Source organism: Acinonyx jubatus, chromosome A3, assembly GCF_027475565.1.
Source record: "Acinonyx jubatus isolate Ajub_Pintada_27869175 chromosome A3, VMU_Ajub_asm_v1.0, whole genome shotgun sequence".
Taxonomy (NCBI): domain Eukaryota; kingdom Metazoa; phylum Chordata; class Mammalia; order Carnivora; family Felidae; genus Acinonyx; species Acinonyx jubatus.
This window is the reverse complement of record NC_069388.1, coordinates 41,084,663-41,107,532: the sequence shown is the minus strand read 5'-3', so window position 1 is coordinate 41,107,532 and position 22,870 is coordinate 41,084,663. Positions and strand designations below refer to the sequence as shown.

General features: G+C 42.3%; 1 protein-coding gene across 6 annotated transcripts in view; it reads left to right on the top strand.

The window, feature by feature from the left end:
• Window positions 1–22,870, top strand: part of KIF16B (kinesin family member 16B) — a 287,157-nt gene that overhangs the window by 26,467 nt on the left and 237,820 nt on the right. For all 6 annotated transcript variants that reach the window (XM_053200271.1, XM_027069539.2, XM_053200272.1 and 3 more), the window contains exons 2-4: window positions 11,791–11,860; window positions 14,438–14,551; window positions 20,501–20,617. In XM_053200271.1, the coding sequence (XP_053056246.1) occupies window positions 11,791–11,860; window positions 14,438–14,551; window positions 20,501–20,617 (301 nt within the window). The remainder of the gene's footprint in view (window positions 1–11,790; window positions 11,861–14,437; window positions 14,552–20,500; window positions 20,618–22,870) is intronic.

The window sequence follows — 22,870 nt, the reverse complement described above, 5'->3', positions numbered from 1 at the left end:
TCGTAGCCTCTGAGACTGTGACAGCACTGCTGTCCTTGGCTCGTCCGTGGAGGCAGGCCGTGAGGAATGGAGTGGAGGCTCTGCAGACCTCTCACAGGCTGCCACTCCAGCTTGGCCCTCGGATGGAGGTCATGGTGCCGCTGACCTCTGGCTGACCGCCGTGCGGTGAGGTGTGCTGTGAGGAGCTGAAATGAAGTCAGGGGGATTGCCTTAAAAACCCACTCCAGAATTTTCAGTGTCTGTCTTCCCCTGGGTTTTACCCCAAAACTGAGTTGCAGGCTTTTATGATTTCATGGAGAGCAACTAAGAGTAGTCAACAGTTCCATGATCTTTGAGTGGTCAGGATCAGCGAGAGAGGCTAAGGAGAAGCTGGTTTCAGGAGAATAGCCCTCCCTGAGTTTGTTTCTACATTTAGACAAAGGTGAGGGGACATGGATTATGAAGCCTCTGCTGCTGCATTGGGTACTGAGGGTGCAAGCGTATTTGAAGACTCAGCTTAGTATCTGTCTGTCTGGGCTCTAGGGAGGGAGGCAAACACACATGCATCTAACTGGAAGAGCCTGCTGGATGCACACCCCGGCTAAGACACGGTGGCATCCCGGTTAGCAGGGGAAAATAAAGTGTGAGTAGATCTCACGCGATATTTGGGATATAATTACACTAAAAAACCATTTGTTTATCTGAAATTCACATTTAATTGAGTGTCCTGTATTTTATCTGGAGCCCTAATAAAAGGGCAAAGAGGCATGTCATGGGGTAGCACAGAGGGACTAAGCAATTCATTGAGCATATGGGATCAGGATATAGTATAACTCAATACAAATATTGCATGAGATCTCATACCACTTACAGCTTCCTCTTTATCCTCTTAGAAATGCCTTGTACATCTGGAAGCATATATGTGTGCATATTCTTTATGCTTTATTTATCTGCTTACCTGCAAACTGGATCAAGGTCTGTACACTCTTTGCTACTTATTCTTTCTCCAACCGAGCAGTTTTCCTTGGACTTCTTTCTATAGTGGTACCCATGGAGGTCACATATTCTTTTAAAAAAATGGTGTTTTATTTTTAATTTTGCTTTGGAGTATCCTGCCACCAAAGTGAAGGCAGTTAGATATTCATAGGATGTAAGTTTGCATTTTTTATTTTTATTTTTTTTTAATGTTTGTTTATTTTGAGAGTGAGAAAGAGAGAATGAGCAGGGGAGGGAGGGGCAGAGAAAGAAGGAGAAAGAGAATCCCAAGCAGGCTTCATGGTCACAATGGAGCCTGACACAGAGCTCGATCTCACGGACTGTGAGATCATGACCTGAGCCGAAATCAAGAGTTAGATGCTTAACTGACTGAGCCACCTAGGTGCCTCTTGGCATTTTTTACTTTTAACTGAAGTATAGTTCACATACAATATTATTTTAGTTTCAGGTGTGCAACATAGAGATTCTACAATTATATACAAAGTATGTAAGTTTTGAGATGACTTTGGGGGATACTGATTGACTTCAGAACTCGGGGTGAGTAAGCTGCTCTTCAGAATCTTCTTGGATGACACTCAGTTTGGAGATCTGAGTACTATCCAATCAGGCTGTCCATAATGGAGTGAGCAAATACCATCAGCTGACCAACTGGAATCAATTTGAATTGCTGAATAATTTAAAAATATTTCAAAATACTTGAATTAACATAGTTCCCTCCCCCCCCCCCCCCATAAGCTTCCTCCTACTCACAAATCTGAGAGCTGACACAATTCATCTCTTTTCTGATTGGAGGTTTTACTCTTTTCCCTTCCTTCCTCCTTTTCCTTCCCTCCAATATTGATCTATATCTCAGTCTACTTATTCCAGCTGGTTCATTTGTAGCATCTTATGATCTAGTTTCCAGACCTTTCAAATAAATTACTCATTTATATGAAGGAGCCATAATTGACTTTTCGGTTGAGAAACCCAATTCACCAAAGTGGCTCGGGAGAGACATAGTTCATTTTGCTCTATTATCAAATCAATGTTCAAATAATATTTTAGGATTATTTATTTTCCTCAATATGAGAAAAATGTCAAGATTTATTTCCCATGTTTCTTAAATGTCAGAGGAAATTGACCTGAGCTGGGGGAACTCTCAATGCCTGGTGTTTTACAGTTCTCAGCTGAAGGATTAAAAGACAAAGCACTGGGCACTGATTTTTGAGTGTTGCCCTTGTGCTCAGTGGACTCAGGTTGTGGATTATGAACAAAGCTGGTTCTTGCATCTCTGGGATTCACTAGACTAATTGGAGAGGTGACATTAGCAAGGATGTGGCCCGTGCGATTGGGGATGAACTAGGCAGGTATATGAAGGGAAATGGTTTCTGAGGTTTTATGATGGTAGGTGAGTCAAATTAGACCCGAGAAAAGCCTTTCTTTGGAATGTGGATGGGGATTGGTTGGCACCGTAGCGTGTGGGAAAGCAAGAACTGAGAAGGGGGTGCATAGGGAGGCTGGCATTAAGTAGGGGATGCACGTGGAGATGGCTAGGCTTGGGTAAGAGGCAATTATTTAACTTTTAGTCAGCCCATCACATTCAACAAGCATTTGATGAGCACCTCAAAGTTGCAGGCGCTGTGCTAGGCCTGCGGATATAAACCCAAACAGGTAGGGTCCTTGCTTTTTAAGAAGTTCAGGGTCTGGTGGGTAAGACAAGTAAGAGGACGTTCTAACGAGGGGATGGGAGAGAGGGCTCAGCGAAGTCTCTCCAGACGTGTGAGGTCTAAGCTGAGTCTGGATAGCCGGCTGGGAGGGGGTCAGGATGAGGAGGTGGGATTGATACAGTGTTGAATGGCAACATTAGTTAGGGTCAGAGCAGGAAGGACCTGGTATACTGCTGAGAGTTGGATTTTATCCTGTAGCCTTTGAGAAGTCATTGAAGGAGTTAAAGCAGGGGAGCCTCAGGGTGAAATATGCAACTGGGGGAATCCCTCTGACAGCAGGGTAGAGTGTGGATGGGAAGGGAGAAGGCTGGAGGCAAGGACACTGGCGAGGTGGTGGCAACCCCAGATGCAGCAGTGTCTGTGGGGAGATGTGGCATGTGGCCAAGGTGGGTAGATGGGTGGTCAGTTTCATAGGACTTAGTAACTGACTGTTGGGTGTGGGGATGAGGGAGCGGGAGGTAAGGCTGTTGGTTGGAGTGCCACATGGACCTTGAAGTCACCTCTGACGGTTGAAGGCTCTGCAATGAAGCAAAGGCCATGACAGTAGCCTGTCTCCAGTGGATGAGATCTTGAGCAGGGTTGGTCAGCAGGTTGTGGAGGGAAAGAGACGAACTAACTTTTGAGATCTTCTTTAAAGAAGAAAAGCATTGCTTCCATTTGTGCTTTTCTTAGACTAAAATCATGTTGCAAAACACTCTAAAAATTAACACCGCAGTAACAGTAATGTACCTGCCTATTTTAGAATCCTACAGAACATTTTATTGTAAGAAACGATTTAGCCCATAATTAGTATGAAGTGTACACAGTGTTTTTCATTGCCGTCGTCCAAGATAGGAAGGTTCCTAAATATAATTTCGTTCTCCAGTACTGCTCCAGGGGGACGTCAATTCAGTCACCGTGATTAACGGTGATGATAACCATTCTTACCAAACGTCGATCCCCTGGAACTGCGAGGTGATCCAATTCAAGCCTATCTCGTGTACTTTCTTGTCTCCTTAGAGAGTCCTGAACCTTTGTGAAAGAACTGCCTAACTTAACCAAGGGCACTGTAGGAAAATTCCTGCTATCCACTCGTCAAAGATACTGCGTTAAGGCTGTGAGAGGTTTGACATCACAAGCGAGAGATCTGATGTGGTTTTGACAGGCAGAAACTGCCTTGTAGGAACATTAATACCTTGAGTGTTAAAATCTTTTCCTGGCATCCCCTACTGCAGTTTCTGACAGAGCGACATTCAGCCCTCCATCCGGTCTCTGAATTCACAGTGATTTCCATGTCAATATCTTCTCCTCCTGCAGCCTTTTGACGGCTGCAAGAGAGAGATGGATCTCAGGTTGTTGGTGTTAAATATTTTGAATTTTGATGAGATTTGACTTCATCAACGGGTGCTTTTGGTATTTGAGTGATTTCCACTAGTCACCAGACTTCGTACTGAGTGAGTGTCCCACCCTTTACCTTGGGCATGTATTTTATTTGTGATTTCCAGTACAAAGTTCGCAAGGTTTTCCATTGGCTGGGTTCATTAGATGGTTGAGAATATAAAGTTCCCCTTTGGCACCCAGATTATCTACGTTAGACACAGAAATATAGTCTTTTCCTTCTCCTAGAAGGGTATTGAGCCAACCAGAGTTGTAGAAAGTGACATAAATGTCACCATGGCCCGGGGTACCAAGCTTTTGGGTTTTCCTCTGAGTAAGATACATCTTTGGCTACAGGCAGTAAGGATTCTTTATTAATCCTTGGGTACCTGCTTTGATTGAAAGTGTAGATTTTTCACATGAAATGTTTGTTCTTCTCTAGTATTTATTTTTGTATCTTCATTTGTGTTAAAAGTGCTCATTAGCTTATTAGAATAAGAGGAATATCTGTTCAGAAGTTCAGTTTGGTGAGTGGTCAGATCTAAAAAGATATTCTCATTTCAAACACTGTCCAATTTTTTTTGGGTCTTTGTAGCCCATGCTGGTTCTCAAACTGCCGTTGAGTTTTCACCACCACCAGCTGGGGCATCACAGAAAATAAATATTGTCAGGTAAGCCCTGGCCTTCATCTTTTCATAGCATTGAATGGAATCTTCTGGAGGTCTTTGGATTTTTCCCCAAACCACAGCAGGTCCCTTTTCTTGGAAAAAGATACGAAATAGCTTCTGAAATCCAGTAAGTTATTTTTTTATTGTGCTCAAACTCATGTGATGATGCTGTGGTGAGTATTTTTTCTAGTTTCTTCTTCAAAGATAATTCCAGCTGTTGTTGAATGACTTTTTGGAACTGAGAAGCACCATCTTGAGACATGACTTTGCTAAGATCTCTCTGAGCTGTGCCTCAGTTTCCATAACTGGTTCCTGCTTTCTTACTCCCTGGGTTTTTAAATATTCTGTCTTCAGTCCATTTTCCCCCTAAGTAATTCCCTTAACCTGATTTTTTTTTAAGTTTATTTTTATTTATTTTGAGAGAAAGACAGAGAGCAAGTCGGGGAGGGGGCAGAGAGGGGGGGGAGGGAGACAGAATCCCAAGCAGGCTACATGCTGCCAGCATAGAGCCCAGTGCAGGGCTCAACTCCACAGACTGCAAGATCATGACCTGAGCCAAAATCAAGAGCCGGACGCCCAACCGACTGAGCCACCCAGGTTGCCCCCTTACTCTGATTATTTTTAAGAATGACTTCAAGGTATTGGCAGCAACCTTACCTTGACATTGGGAAACAGTCTGGGTATAGAAAGGGCTAGAAACTGATAGCTTGGCAGGGTGCTGGGAATGAGGTAACCTGGAAGTCGTGACAGTCAGATGGCTTCTTAGATACCAGTAAGTCAGACATTTGTCGTTTTTGGTCAGAAGCCACTGTACAACTTAAGAGCAAAGAGTAGAGACAGTGTCAGCCAGGCTATGTCCATATTCTGCCCTATAATTTTATAAGTAAAACTTAAAGGTCAAAGTACAAAGGTAGTGAGTTTCCCAGTGTACCAAGTAGATAGATAACATTGGGGCGTAGGTCTTACGAGCAGTAGCATCAGGCTTATCATATTAAGATAATGTCAGCATAGCACTTTACAAACTTTCACATTCACCAGAATCACTTAGGGCTCTCGTTGCAGTGCAGGTGTGTGGTGCAGCCCGAGAGCCCTCATTTCTGACAGGCTCCTGGGCTGCTAATGCTGCTTGTTCTTGGGCTGCATTTTGAGTCATGAGGGTATGAGCTGGGGCTCCTGTGTTTTTTGGGGTACAGAGCTCTTTGGGCAAGTAAGGAAAGCTGTGGGCCCTCGGAACAGTGAGCCTGCCACCTTCCCCCTCCCACAACCACATCCCAGTGCATATGATTTCAAGGTTGTGAACCCTTTGAAACCCACCCAGCATCTTCAGATTTCAGTAGTGGCTAATAGATACTCAGATGACGTAATGGTCCTTCAGTCAGTATCTTCTCTAGTATATTTTATAGTGTGGATATTCATTTAAAACTAGGAAGGTACTGCTGTGGTTACCTACGGTTAGAATAAATGATCACGTGGGAGGGCCCTTTAACTCGCGCTGCTCCAAGGGTGTAAGGCTCTGAGCCTTGGAATTGCTTTACCTGTGACGTCTAGCAAGAATGGTGGGCATGGTGTGAATGGCATTTCTTCATGTTTTGTAAGTGAGCATTGACCAGTGGTATGAGCACCTGTCGTAGTCACTTCTAATCTTTGATCCCTGGATGATTTTGTGCTGCCGGCAGGTATTTGTTGATAAGAGTGGTTTTAAAGTGAAAGATCTGGACGCATTAGGTTAGTGACTGAGAGCCGACCCACGTGCAGATGGAAGGGCTGGAGATGTGGCATCCCGTGCATTACTAAAACTAATTGTGTAGCTCTCTTGCTGGCCACGACATGCTGTTGGTACTTACGTGCTATAAGAAAGGGGTAGTTTGGTGAAGTATTTGTTTTAAGACCACATGAGCACGGGGTGTCCCTGAGGCAGTTCTCACTTTTGGGTGAGATCTGGGCACCATGCGCATGGCAGGGATTTCATTTATTTGTCTGTCTTTTAAGCCATTGTTCTGTTTCATCCAGGCCTAGACTTCTTCAGACTGGCTGGAAAAGTTAAATCAGGCCGTAGGAGTCCCTTGTAGTTCTTGAATGATGTTTACAACAGACTGTTTGGGTTTTATTATTCAGCCTGTTCATCCTAAGGTTGCCAGATGCCTTGTTCCTCCACCCCGGGATTATTTTTAAGTAAATACCAGATGACATGTTATTTCACTTATAAATATTTCAATGTGTATCTCTTAAAGGTTGAGAGTTTTAAAAAAAAGCATCATGGTACCATTATTAAACCTAAAATGGTAGTAATAATTCCTTAATATCAAATTTTTAATCAGTGTAAGCTTTTCCCTACATATCTTATAATTTCTAAAAATGCCTTTTCTGTTTGCACTGAAGTCCAATTGGTTGGTAGGTCTTTAAAGTCTTTTTTTTTTTTTTTTTTTTTTTTGTTAAATCTGTAGGTCCCCCTTCCATCTTTATGCTCCTTGCAGTTTATTGTTCTTGTTCTTGAATAAGCTGGGTCCCTTATCTGCCCACCTGCCTAGAAGCTGGATTTTGCTGATTGCCTCCTTGGCATTGATGGATGGATTCCCCCTGCCCCCTGTGTTTCCTGGCAGATCACAGTCCATTAGGTCTTGGGCAGAGTCAGTCTTCCATGTGGGAGGGATAAGATTTCTGCAGAGGGGTGCTGGTGTTTCAGTTTGGATGCCCAGGGTGTCTGGTTGTCTCCTGGTGGTGGAGTCAACAGCCCATGATGGTCACTCTCTAAAGCCATGAGTTCACCAGAGTCGCAAAGTGCTGACATTCTAATTCTTCTGTTCCTTCTTGATGTATTAGGTAGAATACCCTGAAAAGAGAAACTTTCCCAAACAACTCTTCGGTTACCATGGAATGCAGATTGTTTGGGAAATGCAGGTGGGGCGTCTGGGTGTCTCAGTCGGTTGAGCATCAGACTCTGCTCAGGTCATAATCTCACAGTTCCTGGATTCAAGCCTCACCTAGGGCTCTACACTGACAGTGTGGATCCTGCTTCTGATTCTCTCTCCCTTTCTCTGTCCCTCCCCTGTGTGTGTGCGCTCACATGCTCACACTCTCCTTCTTTCAAAAAGAATTAACATTTAAAAAAAAATGATGGGGTGCCTGGGTGGCTCAGTCAGTTAAGCGTCTGACTTTGGCTCGGGTCATGATCTCACGGTTTGTGGGTTTGAGCCCCGTGTCAGGCTCTGTGCTGACAGCTCAGAGCTCAGAGCCTGGAGCCTGCTTTGGATTCTGTGTCTCCCTCTCTCTCTGCCCCTCCCCTGCTCATGCTCTGTCTCTGTCTCTCTCTCAAAAATAGATAAACATCAAAAAAAAAAAAAACTAAAAAAAAAAGGAAATGCAGGGTAAGTGCTTGAATCTTCCCCTTTATTTACTAGTTTTTAAAATAATGAGGTGATTCTTTTGATTCTCCAAAGGGGACATTTGGTTTTTATCTTTTAATTATGAGCTCATAATTTATGCATATCTCACGCGTTTCAGTCTACTGCAGTTACTGTTCTTTCTGCCGCTGTGCTTTGTTGGCGGCCACTTATCAGGTTGACTGAGTCCTTTTGCTGCGGCTCTTGTCTTGGTTATTTCTCACTGTGTAACACAACTTAGGAGCTCCAAACTCCTAAGCCCCCAAATTTAGGGGCTTAAAACAACATTTATTATCTCACTGTTTCTGTGAGTCAGGAGTCTGGGTGGGGTTTACCTGGGTCCTCTGATGGCTCAGGGTCTCAAGGCTGCAGTCCAGGGCCTTCCAGCCTGGCTGGGGGAGGGACACTTCCAGGCTCACCCAGGTGGCTGCTGGCAGGCCGCAATTCCTTGCCATGTGAGTCTCTCCCAAAGTCTCGCAGTGTGGCAGCTGGCTGTCCCCATTGCCAGGGCTCTGAGAGAGACACCCTCAGGAGAGCCAGCAAGTCAGAAATCAGAATTATTTTATAACCCAAACTAGGAAGTGACAGATCATCACTTTTGGGGTGGTAGTGTTCTAGTTATTAGAAGTGAGTTTCTAGGTCCAGCCCATTTGCTGGGGAGGGGATTGCACAGGGTCACAGATACCCGGAGGCAGGGATCACCAGGAACCATGTTAGACGTTGCTTATGGACAACCTGGACAAACCAGTAACTTTTGATGTGACAGCATCCTGCTTTCTTGTGTGAGAAGATAGTTCAAATATTTGGATTGAGTCTTTCTCCAAAGAACCCTGACACTAAATGGAATTTAGAGACTATAATTTGGGCATAAGATTCTAGGCCTTTTCGGAGGACAAAGCTAGGGAGTACTTTCTTTTTCTTTCTCAATTTCAGATAAAGTTTATGCTAGCCCCATTCAGATTCAGGACGAGAGAGTTTTTTTTTTACTTAACCTCATTCATCTTATGTTTGTATCTCTTTTCATCTAGAAACCTTGGTTCTCAAGGCCACAGCCATAATTACTCCAGTATCATCCCATAATACACAAACAGAAGTCTCCAAATGCCGACACTTACTTTACCATCAAATATATGATTACTGAAAATGCTTTAAGACTTCTTTATAGTTGTTTTTCTCTCTGGGCTATATCCCACTGCATTCTACAGTCAGATTCCAACATATAATGGAAATCATCTCACACTGTGCATGGCACCTGGGTGGTTCAGTCAGTTAAGTGTCTCACTCTTGGTTTTGGCTCAGGTCATGATCTTGAGGCTAGTGAGTTTGGGCCCCACATTGGGCTCAGTGCTGACAGTGCAGAGCCTGCTTGGGATTCTCTCCCCCTCTCTCACTGCCCCTCCCCTTCTTGTGTTCTCTCTGAAAAATAAATAAACTTAAAAAAAAAAAAGGCAAAACCTCTTTGACTTCGGCCGCACCAACTTCTTACTCAGCATGTCTCTGGAGGCAAGGGAAGTCAAAGCAAAAATGAACTATTGGGACCTCATCAAAATACAAAGCTTTTGCACAGTGAAGGAAACAATCAGCAAAACTAAAAGGCAACTGATGGAATGGGAGAAGATATCTGCAAACGACATACCAGATAAAGGGTTAGTATCCAAAATCAATAGAGAATTTATCAAACTTAACACCCCAAAAACAAATAATCCAGTGAAGAAATGGGCAAAAGACATGAATAGACACTTCTCCAAAGAAGACATCCAGATGACCAACCGATACATGAAAAATGCTCAACATCTCTCATCATCAGGGAAACACAAATCAACACCACCATGAGATACCACCTCACACCTGTCAGAATGGCTAACATTAACTACTCAGGCAACAACAGATGTTAGCAAGGATACAGAGAAAGGGGCACCCTTTTGCATTATTGGTGGGAATGCAAACTGGTGCAGCCACTCTGGAAAACTGTATGGAGGTTCCTCAAAAAATTAAAAATAGAACTACCCTACAACCCAGCAATTGCACTACTGGGTATTTATCCAAGGGATACAGGTATGCTGTTTCGAAGGGGCACATGTACCCAATGTTTATAGCAGCACTATCAACAATAGCCAAAGTATGGAAAGAGCCCAAATGTCCATCAATGGATGAATGGATAAAGAAGATGTGGCACATATATGCAATGGAGTATTACTCAGCAATCAAAAAGAATGAAATCTTGCCATTTGCAACTATGTGGATGGAACTCCAGGGTATTATGCTAAGTGAAATTAGTCAGAGAAAGACAAACATCATATCACTTCACTCATATGAGGACTTTAAGATACAAAACAGATGAACGTAAGGGAAGGGAAGCAAAAATAATATAAAAACACGAGGGGGACAAAACATAAGAGACTCCTAAATATAAAGAACAAACAGAGGGTTGCTGGAGGGGTTGTGGGAGGGGGGATGGCTAAATGGGTAAGGGGCATTAAGGAATCTACTCCTGAAATCATTGTTGCACTATATGCTAACTAACTTGGATGTAAATTAAAAAATAATAAATTATTAATTAAAAAATAAATTATTAATTAAAATAATTATTAATTAAAATTAAAATTATTAATTAAATAACAAATTATTAATTAAATGTCACACTGTGGTATGCCAGTTCACTTGCTTCAGCTTACTTTTATGTTTTAGGTCACTTTATTTTTATTTTTTATTTTGAGAGAGAGAGAGAGAGAGAGAGCGTGCGCGCGCATGCACATGTGCAAGGGGTAGAGAAAGAAGGAGAGAGAGAATCCCAAGCAGGCTCTATCCTGTCAGCTCAGAGCCTGATGCAGGGCTCAATCCCATGAGATCATGACCTGAGCTGAAATCAAGAGTCAGATGTTCAACTGACTGAGCCACCCAGGCACCCCTTTTATTTTTATTTTAATTTAATTTTGTTTTTTAACATGGAACACATGAGCTGCCCTTCAACTGCACTAAAACACTGATCTGTTTTAGGTCATTAAAAAGTAATCTTGGTTTATTTTCTTATAATTCTAGCATCCTAGGTATACTTTTCTCCACTTTGCATTCCCCTGTTAACAATACATCCTGGCTCCCATTCCCTAACAGTTGATAGAGACCTTCCTCATTCCTTTTTCAGTAACTGACCACTCCATTGTATAGATACGTGGTTATTTATTCTCCAGAACTGTTCTCAGGAGTCCTGTGGACTTCCAGTTCTGTTGTTTTCCAGGCACTGCAGTTTCTGAATGTATATGGAAAGAAGGTGGGAGGAGGTGGCAGTGCCCTGGCTGCTTCTAGAAGCAGCGCCTGTTTGCGACCATTCATACCAGTTTTCTACTTGGTTCTCCTCTTGGGTGGAGGGGAGAAGGTGTCTTTTATAACCAGGTAGGTGGGGCTGCTTTTTTCATGAGTCACACAGCCCTTCACGGTTTCTGTCATTTAATTTACACTCCTCTTGGCGGGCAGTTAGAGATTCTTCCAGGTTTTGAGAACACATTATTTGTCAGTCTTAAGTTTTTTGATGGTGGCATCTGTTTTGTGTGTCTTTGTGTTTGTATTAGTAAAGATTTGGGAAGAGTGGTGTCACAGATTGTGCTTCAGATGCCATTTAAAAACAAACCCCCATATGTAAAAAGTAAATAAAACAAATGTTTTAAAAACAATCTTTTCTCTCCTAACTAGTATGAATTTGTGTTGCAGGGAAAAGGACTTGGAAGCCAAATTCATTATTCAAATGGAGAAAAGCAAAACAACAATCACAAACTTAAAGGCAAGTAGCAACCTGGCCATGCTCCACGAGCCTCCATGTTTGTTTTATTGTCAAAATGATTTCTGGGTAAATAAAACACATCTGCCATTTCCTTACCCCTCCTTCTCAGTTCAGCTAGCCACGTCAACTTGTACTTGTCTAGGGCTCAGTCATGAAGTGAAGGGCTATGTTTTATCTCTTCTCCCGCCCCCTAGTTTTATTTGGTCTCAGAACCTTCAAGCTGTAGCCTTGGTGTGCAAACTCACAGATTTAGCCCCGACTACACAATGTTATCCTGTATCCTGTGCTAGATTCTTAGCCTGGCATCTAGCTGCATTTTGTGAATCATTAAGTAACTGTTGGCCCTAGATTTGTTTCCATTCTTTTTTTTTTTTTTTAATTTATTTATTTGAGAGAGAGAACACGAGCAGGGGACGTGCAGAGAGAGAGGGAGAGAGAGACAATCCCAAGCAGGCTCCGCACTGTCAGCGTGGAGCCTGCCATGGGGCTCGAACTCACAAACCATGAGATCATGACCTGAACCAAAAACAAGAGTTGGATATGACCAACTGATCCACCCAGGTGCCCCTCTTTCAATTCTTAATGAAAATAATCATGTTTTTAAACTTGGCAAGGGGAACTTACATTATTATTAAAAACTCAGGGAACGAAAGATTTAAAAAAATGGATTTTTTGTTTTGTTTTTTTTCTGGAAAGGACAGTCCAGGTGCATCTGGGTGGCTCAGTTGGTTAAGCGTCCCGACTTCGGCTCAGGTCATGATCTCACGGTGCATGGGTTTGAGCCCCGCATTGGGCTCTGTGCTGAGGGCTCAGAGCCTAGAGCCTGCTTTGGACTCTGTGTCTCCCTCTCTCTGCCCCACCCCTGCTCACACTCTGTCTCTGTCTCTCAAAAATAAACAAACATTAAAAAAAAAAAAAAAAAGAGTTTTGAAAAAGTTGGAAAAACCCAGAATTTTCTAGCATGGCATATTTCTTCCTTTTGCACTTAAAATATCCTATTCTTTCCTTTGGTCAGTGAATTTGTTAAGAATTGTGAATACTTTTCACTTGGTGGGAGATATGAGTGTAAAATTAATAATAGTAAATCATATGCTTGGTGGACTCTGCCCCTTTGTCCTCCCAAATTTGTCATTAACTCACAGGTTGGGGTTTCAGAGGCCTGCTGCTCCATGGCCAAGTGCAGATCAATCTCTAGTTGGATTTCTGTTAATTTGTGGCTCAAGGGACTAGATACTTTGGAATCTCAAAGTAGTCTACTTGATCTCCAGTGATAGAAGCTGGGGAATGCTCCTCTCTTCCAATTTGGCCATGCTCTAGATAATTTGATAGGCTTTCTTTGAGGCTCCGTGTCCCTTTGCCCCAGGCATTCTCCAGTGGAATGTCTTTCTTTCTCCTCTGAGCACAATCCTGATACCTTCTAGCTCTGTCTGGCCCCACCTGGCTTGCCCTCCTTTGACCTCCCACATCTACTTGTATTTCTGCCTGTCATCACTTGACCATCACCTCCTGTTAGTTACCTTTGCTTTGCTTTGCTTCATGTATCTGTCTGCTCACCATGCTTTGGTACAAGTTTAATCTTTAAAAAATTATATTTACTGGAACAGAGCAAAGAGACCCTTGGCTTTGGATGCTTCTCTTCTTTGTCATTATAGAATCTATTTTCCTTGATTGTTCTGGTGCCTTTTGAGTTTTACAAACATTTCCTTGTCCAATTTAACAAAAACAGATGTCCAGATTTTTAACATTTTAATAAGAACCATAGAAATTGTGTATTTATAGAATCTGAATTATATTAGAAAATATGATGCTCATTAAATTTTTTCAGCATGTGTCCAGGGAACTGTGTAAAGCATTGGTGGCTTATGATGATTTTTAAACATGGTTTTTGGCTCAATTTAGGTATATAGCAAGGTAGACAAGATACATGCAAATATCTGCAGTAAACTCAGAATATGTCCTGGGAGAATCTAGCCTCTCGGAGGTGGGAGCAATTACTTCTGGTTGTAGTGCCCAAGGGAAGCTTCATGGGAGAGGAAGCATCCCACCTGGAGTTTACAGTGGGGCCACAAAGCTGCACAACTCTAGGGGGCTCTAGTCACATCACCATCTATGTGAATGGCACCCCTTGGAGTTCTGTAGACCCTGACTCTGTTGGTTTTGGTTGGAGGGAACAGTAAAAAGAATTGAAGCCAGGAAAGAAATAAGAGTCTGGCCAGAGTGTTGGCTTCATATAAGATAATCATAATAAAAGTCCAGAAAAGACGCCTTGGGTCATATCATAGCCTGGATTGCTGGGAGGAATTTGGGATCTCCCTCTCTCTCTCTCTCTCTCTCTCTCTCTCTCTCTCTCTCTCTCTCCCCCCCCACCTCATCCTTCCCCTCCCCTCCCTTCCTTCCAACCTTACCCCCTCCTACCCTCTCTCTCTCCCTATGTATTTAGGAGGGTGTTCAGGAGGAATTAAATGCTTTTTTAGTCAAGTGATCATTATACATTTTTAATGGATTTTTCTTTTTCTTGAATTGGATAGATCATTTAGCTAGCAGTGCTCTTTACATTATTATCACAATCCTGTCTAGATACCAGAAGGAGGGACTGGGGACTCAGGAAGAGAACGGACGAAGACCTTCACCTATGACTTCTCTTTTTATTCTGCTGATACGAAAAGTCCAGATTATGTCTCACAAGAGATGGTATGATATTTTCATAATCTTTATTTTGATTTATTTCCATATTGAGGAAAAAAATGCCCATCCTAAAACTCTATAAAACATCTTGCTGATTTTTTCGCAATATAATTTATGTAAAATCTACCTCTGCTAACTTAGCTTTGTTACATAGCACCATTAAGCCTGAGAAGAATTCAGTCCCCAAAAAGTTGATTTTGTTTTTCACTTCTAAGCATGATGATCATAACTTCCCCCCACCCTCCCACCCCCAAACTTGGAAAGGACTACCGTTTTGAAGGAGCTGTGCAAATAAAGCATTTGGGGAGCGCCGTTTGTGTATTGCTAAGCCCAGCAAATAAGCCGCTCAGCTCTGAGTCCTGCTGTGATGCAGGGCTCTGGAAGTTAGATTTCAGACCAAAGCCCCACTTCCTGTGGACCATTTTAGGATTCTCAAAAGAAGGGTTCTAGAAGGAATGGGCATTTTGTTCAGAATTTTTCTAGAATCTAGAATGTAGCTGTAATTTGTCCAAGAAACCGGTGCTATAGGGTTTTATGGTCTAAAATGTGGATGTGACATGGCATAGAAGAACAGATTCGGAGATCCTCTCAGGAGACCATTGCATATTGATGCTGCATGTGAGCAGACTAAGGGGATTTCCCTGGGTGGGACCAGTTGGGTGTTTAAACAGAGTAGAGCTATGGGGAAGCATCGGTACAAGGGGAGGAATATGGGCTTCTTCCTGGCTTCTTAACAGTTTCTTCAGATATATTGCTTTAGGACTGCATGTGTTACAACTAAGATAAGAATTCCCGTCTTGCCTACCCTGGGTTATAATCCATGCGGTGGCATCTTAAAGTGGTATTATTGTCTAGTTGCTTGCAACTTCGTGTGTCCATGTTCCAGAACCACTGCATTGACTAGAGCATGTTAAAAATGCAAAATCTGTACCAATTCCAGACCCCACTGAGCCAAACTGCATTTTTTAGCAGATTTGCACACCTCGACATTGGAGAACTTAGCATTGGTTAAGCACATGGTTTGTGGAAGAAGTGGGCTTATAGAGGCAATGTAAATGTTGGAGTTAAGATAGACAACTTAGAGAAATTATTCAAAGGAGAAGATTGGAGTGTTTGTATCTAGAATGTGTGGGTTCAGCATCAGGGCAAAAATTGAAAGGATGACAGCAATAAGATTGAGAGCCATAAAGAACGATTAGCTGCCTGGGATGAAAGAGGGGCCAGGAACTAATGTTGCTTGAGTTTGTGTTGGTGTCTGAAACTCTGCTTGGCACTCATGTACTTGTCTCACTTCATTCTCAGAAGGCCAGGTTTCACTTTAGCTCCATTTTTCTTTGTCGAAGAGACTCTGAGCTTAAATAATGTGCTCAAGTCCATACACCTAATGGACTTAATAGTAGCCAAGATGAGATCCTGGGGCTGATGTGTAGGGCAGGGGAGATGCCACTGGAGGGTCTTCAGGGCATAAGGTTGGTTTGTTCTAAATGATAGATGAATAGGGCAGCCTTATTGATGAATAAATGAGTGAGGAGTGTTAAAGAACAAAATTCAACCGAGTAAATTTGAAAATCAAATTGGCTTTATTCATCGATTCATGAATCCTGCAGCATCCCATTCAGCAAGTAGAAAGGAACTTTGAAGAGCTGTACAAGATGGATGGAAGGATTTTATAGGCAGAAACAGGGTGGGAGAAGTAGCACAAGAAAAGATTGTTTCAGGCAAGGTCATCTTCCCTTAGGCAGAAGAGTAGAGGGTGTTGTTTAGGTGGATCACCTCATCTTCCTCTGGGGGATGGAGAGGGCCCATGTGGGAGATGACCTCATTGGTGCTGATCAGAAAATTCCTGACTGACCAGTTGAGACTGCATATCTGGGGGAGGTTGAAACTGCAGTTAGGTTAGGTATTGAACCCCAGTTTGGTGACTTGGCCTAGCATAAGTGACTCCATTTTGGGCCTGTGGTTTTCTGTTTCACAGCAACTTTGCTGTTGAGGTAACTGGATTGGTCAACATTGGCAGCTAGGAGTCTGGTGAGGAATAGAATGTTATAGATATCGGAATCCAGATTTGGGCTTTAATACAGGAATAAAAATGAAGTGGCTGGTGTGAGGGAATTTGTTCAGGGAAAAGCCAATTCATTCCACAGTCTTCAGAATGTCCTCAAGAGATGATGGATGAAGAGCCAGGAAGGTTTCCATGTCTAACTTACACAGCAAATGGTTGGATTTTCCTCCTTATTTAACCTGAATTTGAGGCCTTTTGGGGACAGAGGGCTGTGGTGAGGGAAAGTCCATGGGGGTAGGAGCAGAGCAGTGTGTTGACAGCAGGACCTGGCACGCTGGAGATGCTCGGTAAACATTTGCTGACTGACAGAAGTCGTTTACAGATGGTGGTTAATTTATGGGAACAGATGACATTTCCTGGTTCTACAAGAGTCAAGATCAGGGAAAGAGTAACAAGTTTAGCTCTTTTGGAAGTTAAAAATAAACGCTCAGAGTTTAAGAATAGTTTTAGTTTGTGCAAAGCTTCTGATAGGGATAATTTCCATGCTTCGAGTGATGGGTAGCGTCTCTTCTCAGGTGTTTTGCGTTTTTCGACTATATAAATAACCTGAGATTGTTCTACTAAATTACAAAACTAAAAAAGCGTGGTGATGTATTAGTAAATACAGTACTACTTTCTAGCAGAAGCACATGTTAATAAAATCAGCATAGATACAGGAAAATACCTATTTTTTTGAAACTCTATTAAAGAGAAGGGTAATCTTCCCTCACCCCTAATGTTAAAAATAGCTTCAATTTTGATTACTGATTAAAGTTTTCATGCTGTCATCTCTGGCCCAGGATTTGAGCTGTCAGGTTGTACCCCTGCATAAACGGGAAGATGCAAGCTTAGCATGATGTTGGTCTTCTCTTCCTCCTCCTTTTTATCCTTCTCATCTGGATAGAGGGGCATCTAGAGGAAATATATCATGCCTATTACTAGAGTTCAACCTAAGTTTCCCTTACTGTTAAATAGCAAGTAAGATGACCAGTAATATTTCTTCCTTACAAATTAATTTTAGATTTGGAAAAAAAAATCACTGGACAATTTAAGTCTGTATTCACATAAATTAAAGACCATTAAGTAAGGTCTGATTTTCTTAATGGTTCTTCAAAACTCCAAAGGGAGGCTTTGATCTCCTTGATTCAACCCTGGAGAAACTTGAAACCTAAAATCTCCCAGTTGACAAGCTGAATGGGTGAGTCTTTTGTTTTAACAGTGCCCTCTTGTGGGCAGTTCCCCTCAGTTGAGGCCCTGGGATGCCTTGGATCGCTCTGGAAATCCACTTGAAAATCTGTGCTCAGATATACAGCTATTTGGGTCACCTGGCCAGGTGAGGATCTCAGCCGGATTTTGATGCCAGTCGCCAGTGCCAGTTGAGGAGGGGAGAGCTCGGTCTCACAATGCAGCCACTCCCTCTCCACTTTGGTTTGATATTGATGCTAAACAGGTCCTTCCTGGGTGCTGCACTGGGGTAGCCTGTTTTCCTTGCCAAGAACCCCAAAGATGTGGACAGTGTCCCGCTGCTTCTCTGGGTCCTGGGACAACTTTGGGTGGGTTACTTGAAGCTGAAACTGAGCCCGGCCTGGGTCTCAGTGCATCCAGACCTGCGTATTCTAGGCCTGTTTTGCAGTCATGTTCACCAGCACCAGGACCCTCCTCCTCCTGTTCCAGGCCCCCAGATCTGTTGGAGAAATCCAGCTGAGTTGGCTTTCTGGAGAAATAGGTAATAGTAAAATGGTGTGTGGGATTTTTTTATAAACATTTTTTTTTAATGTTTATTTCTGAGACAGAGAGAGTGCAGGAGAGTGTGAGCAGGGGAGGGGCAGAGAGGGAGGGAGACAGAAGATCCAAAGCAGGCTCCATGCTGACCTCAGAGAGCCCTATGCGAGGTTTGAACTCACCAAATGTGAGATCATGACGTAGCCAAAATCTGACACTTAACCGACTGAACCACATAGGCAGCCTGGTGGGTGGGATTTTTAATCCTGGGAAAGAATTTTATTTTGAAAACGTTGGGGTTTGGTTTAAATATATTTTCAATGAGTTTGTTTTAGCCTCAGACAAAGGTATTACAGAAGATCCTTTTTTTATTCTTTGAGAACTTTATGGAAGGCTGTACTTCCTATCCAGTGGCACCCCATGATAGGGTAAAAATGATGTATGATTTTTATTTTTTGCTTAATCAAAGAGAATTAAAGAAATATTTAGAGTTTTTCCTCATATTCCATATACCATGGTGAAAACTGATTTTAGATAGGTTGTCTGGAGCCCTGAGCCTCCCTGGGATTCCTGGCTTCTGCCTTTTCATGGTTTGTGGGAGGAGGTCCTTTCAGGGAGGACTGGGGCCTCATGCTTGATGTTGAGGGTGTGGGAAGAGGACACTGAAGGGTTTAGCACAGGCTTTGGGGTCAGAAATACCCAGGTGCAAATCCCATCTCTGCCACTCACTGTGTATGTTCACTCATCTCACTTCTCCCCCTGAGAAATAGATCTAAGTGATGCTTACTCACCCTGTAGAATTTTATGAGGACCAATATGCGAACTCCTTGTGACCTGCTATTACCATTGAGAGTTGAATAAGTCATCAGAATTTGAGAATAGGACTAGAAAATATCCACTCTTAGAGCTGAAATGGATACAAATTAACAGTATGAATGAGACTGGTCATTTTGGAAGTGACTCAATTGAAATGATAGTTTGGAAATCTTTGACCGAGAAACTGAGGAAAAAAAGCAAGATGGCGGCAGGATGGTACCTGAAGAAAGCTGAAGTCCGGTTGACTGTGTTTATATTTTGTCCTTGGATGGTAAGCTGTGTTAGTAGCAGGGATAGTTTATGTGGAGCTGAGGTTGAGGGGCCTAGTGTTTATCAGCCTTGTCTAAGGATGGGTGTTCTGGCTGCAGGGCTTAGAACCCTGAAGGGGAGATGATGGGTCTCAAGTTCAGCTGATTCAGCATCACTCACACAGACTAAACATTCCTGAGGGGTTAATGAGGCTCCCACCTTGGACTGTGGTGACGCCACAAAACAGTGCCTCACTTTTCCTGGCTCTAAGAACCCAATCATGCTTCCTCTCTGACAGGGGAAAGGGGCAACGTGAAGGCTTGTGGGGTTTGGGCAGCTTTGGTTGGTCCCCTTCCCAACTGGGTGTACTCAGGATGGCCACACATGTCGATTGGCCTCACTGACATCAGTTGTCTGGGCGAAGTATTTGTCCTTCATCCTGTTTCATTTCCCAGAGTGTCCCACTGCAGCTGAGTGGTACATCAGACACAGTCTCAGGCCAGTGTAGGCACAACCCCAGACCCCACACAGCTCCTGTCCCTGCCTTCTCCATCTGAGGCCAATATTCAAATAGGAGAAAGCATCTGGACTCTAACTCAGGGGAGCCCGGCCTTCCCAGCCTCATTCACACCCACCCATCACTCAACCTTCTGAGACTTATTTTGATGAATAGCCGGACTCTTCAAATGACAGTATTGATTTGGCATGCTTTGGGCAATAACTTCTGGCTGCAGTGATTTTTAGGTTTTGAATATTTAGCTCCTGGAAGCTCTGATAGAATGCACAACTTTGTAAGTTTATTTAATTCTGAAATGGTAAATCATCATGCTTTAAAAGCATCTTTGCTTCTTAGACATGACTGTCATTTTGCCTTGTTTACATTCAGGAATTTTTTGTTAAGTAGGAAAAAGGATGGGGTTGCTCTTTTCTTCCTTAAAAAGTTTCCTTTTGATTAAAAACTGAGGTACATACATACTCTGTTGTTAATAGTTGTGCGAAGATTTTATTTATGTGGTGTAATACTTGCAAGACGAAAGTAGCATTCAAGAATATTTGTCGACATTAAAGGGGTTCTTATTAAAATCTATGGTAATTGTGTCTTTTGTGTTTGTTTTTCCTGCTTTCAGGTTTTCAACACCCTCGGCACAGATGTCGTGAAGTCTGCATTTGAAGGTTATAATGCTTGTGTCTTTGCATATGGGCAAACTGGATCGGGAAAGTCATACACTATGATGGGAAATTCTGTACGTTGTTTTACACTGTGGGAAGAAAATTTCTTATTATCTCTCTTTGGACTGATAGAATTATCTCTTTTATCTACTTGGTCTGTACTAACTTGCTTTTCATGTTCTGATCATTCTTTAGCAATAAGATAAAACTCAGTAATAAGTTGGACTAAATTTCCTTTGAGAGATTTTAACTTAGAAATAGTTTTAAGTTTATAAGCATGAATAATGGATGCAAGTCTCAGTTCATTTTCCGTTTTTAAAGGCTTTATAATCTTATCAAAAAAGTATGCTGGGCCCACAAGTAATTTATTCTTCTTTTCTGCCAACACAACAGTTTGAATAAAATTACTGAACTCTGTTCTTTTTAAAATTATTCAAAACATATTTTCCCCAAGAAAAATGTAAAAAAAAAAAAAAAAAAAAAAGAAAATCTAACTCTCTGGTGGGAAGGTACTACATAACTCCAGCATATACATCAAAAGAGAATTATGTAGTTTGTATGGAGTCTATGTAATTACGGAGTATGTAGAGTTTAGTAGTTATGCTGTATAAACTAACAGACATTAAAGTTATACTTACCCCAAAATATGGAAAAGTAAAAGCTATACATTATTGCAGGAACTTTATCTCGTTCTGTGTTTTCTCCAGACCTAGGTAGTGTTTGTGTGTTCTATTTATGTCCCAGTAAAAACTCTCTTCACTGCCTGTCAGACCTGTGGCCACTTCTAGATGTGGAGGTGCGAGCAGAGGGTCACAGGGCTTCCTGCTGGCAGGCACATGGTGTCTTTAGTGCTGCAAGTTTGGTGGCTCATGGAAGGTAGTGGTAGTGCGTTCCTGAAGGAGGGTGGGTCTTTCCAGATGAAAGTATTTGAGTGCCTGTGACCTGGCTTCTTAAATTCAGCCTTTTCCTTTACGGAAGTAGATGGATGCTGTCTTGTGAATCCTCAATGCTGAACAGAATGGAAGAATAAATAGGAGAGTGAACAGTTAGGGTCAGGAGTTTCACATTTCCTTTTATCCTTACTTCTCCCTTCCGAGTTTCCCACTGTGCCTGTACAAAAAAAAAAGAAAAGAAAAGAAAAGAAAAAAACCTTCTCTAAAAAAATGAAATTTACATGTTGATTTGTTAGTAGCTATTTTACTTAAGTTAAACATTCATAAAGTACTCCTAAATTACACCTGTTTTTCTCTGACCTTTCAGTTGAGTAGTGTTTGGGTCTTCCTTTTTATTTTGTTTTTTAAAGGAAGAACAAACAATATGGTGAAAAGCCCAGTTTTCCTTGATAAGAATTGGTACCAACTTAATGGTATAAGGGAAAAAAATCTCTTAAAGCTGTAAAGATAATTCTTTTTTTTTTTTTTAAATTTTTTTAATGTTTGTTTATTTTTGAGAGAGAGAGAGACAGAGCATGGGCAGGGGAGGGGCAGAGAGAGAGGGAGATACAGAATCTGAAGCAGGCTCCAGGCTCTGAGCAGTCAGCACAGAGCCTGATGTGGGGCTCAAACTCACGAACCCACAAACCGTGAGATCATGACCTGAGCTGAAGTCGGATGATCAACTGACTGAGCCATCCAGGCACCCCACTAATTCTTTTATTTTTTTGCTGGGGTTGGGGGAATGTTGGGTGAAGGTAGAGAGGGTCTTTGGAGGGAAACACTGAAGCTCTGAAGTTTTGGTTTCCTGGCAAGAATACTTGGCATCATCTTTAGCATCGTTCTGAGGTTTGTCACTCGTTAATGCTGGCTGAAACATGAATATTCCTGAAGATGCCCACATTGTATAAGTAATATGATATTATTAAAATCTGTCTAGGAAGGCCAGTGTAGGGATTAGTGCATCAAAGGAGGGATACACTACATGTTTTAATGTGGTCCTGTCACCTAAATTTTAAGACTTATCAGCTACTTTGAGTGCTTACGAAGATTTCATTGGTATTTTTCTTTTCTGCCCAGCATATATTTCACCTTCTTTGGTCATTTGACCTTATGAGCTTTTCCATATTTATTCTGCAGCTGTAGACCATCTTGTTTAAAAGTTAAGGAATAGATCTGTTTTCAAGCCAGGATTCAACTGATTAACAGCTGATAGCTGTACATTACCCTAGACCCAGCATGTAGAAGCTAGAAAGCTTCATCCTTTCATTTCAGAGGATGGGAAGCAGTCCCGAGGGGGTAGATGGTGTGTCAGGGGCCTGCGGTGGTAGGCCTGGGGTTGACATGCAGGCCCCTTGAGTCTGAATCCACTCTGGCAAATTGCAGATTCAGCCA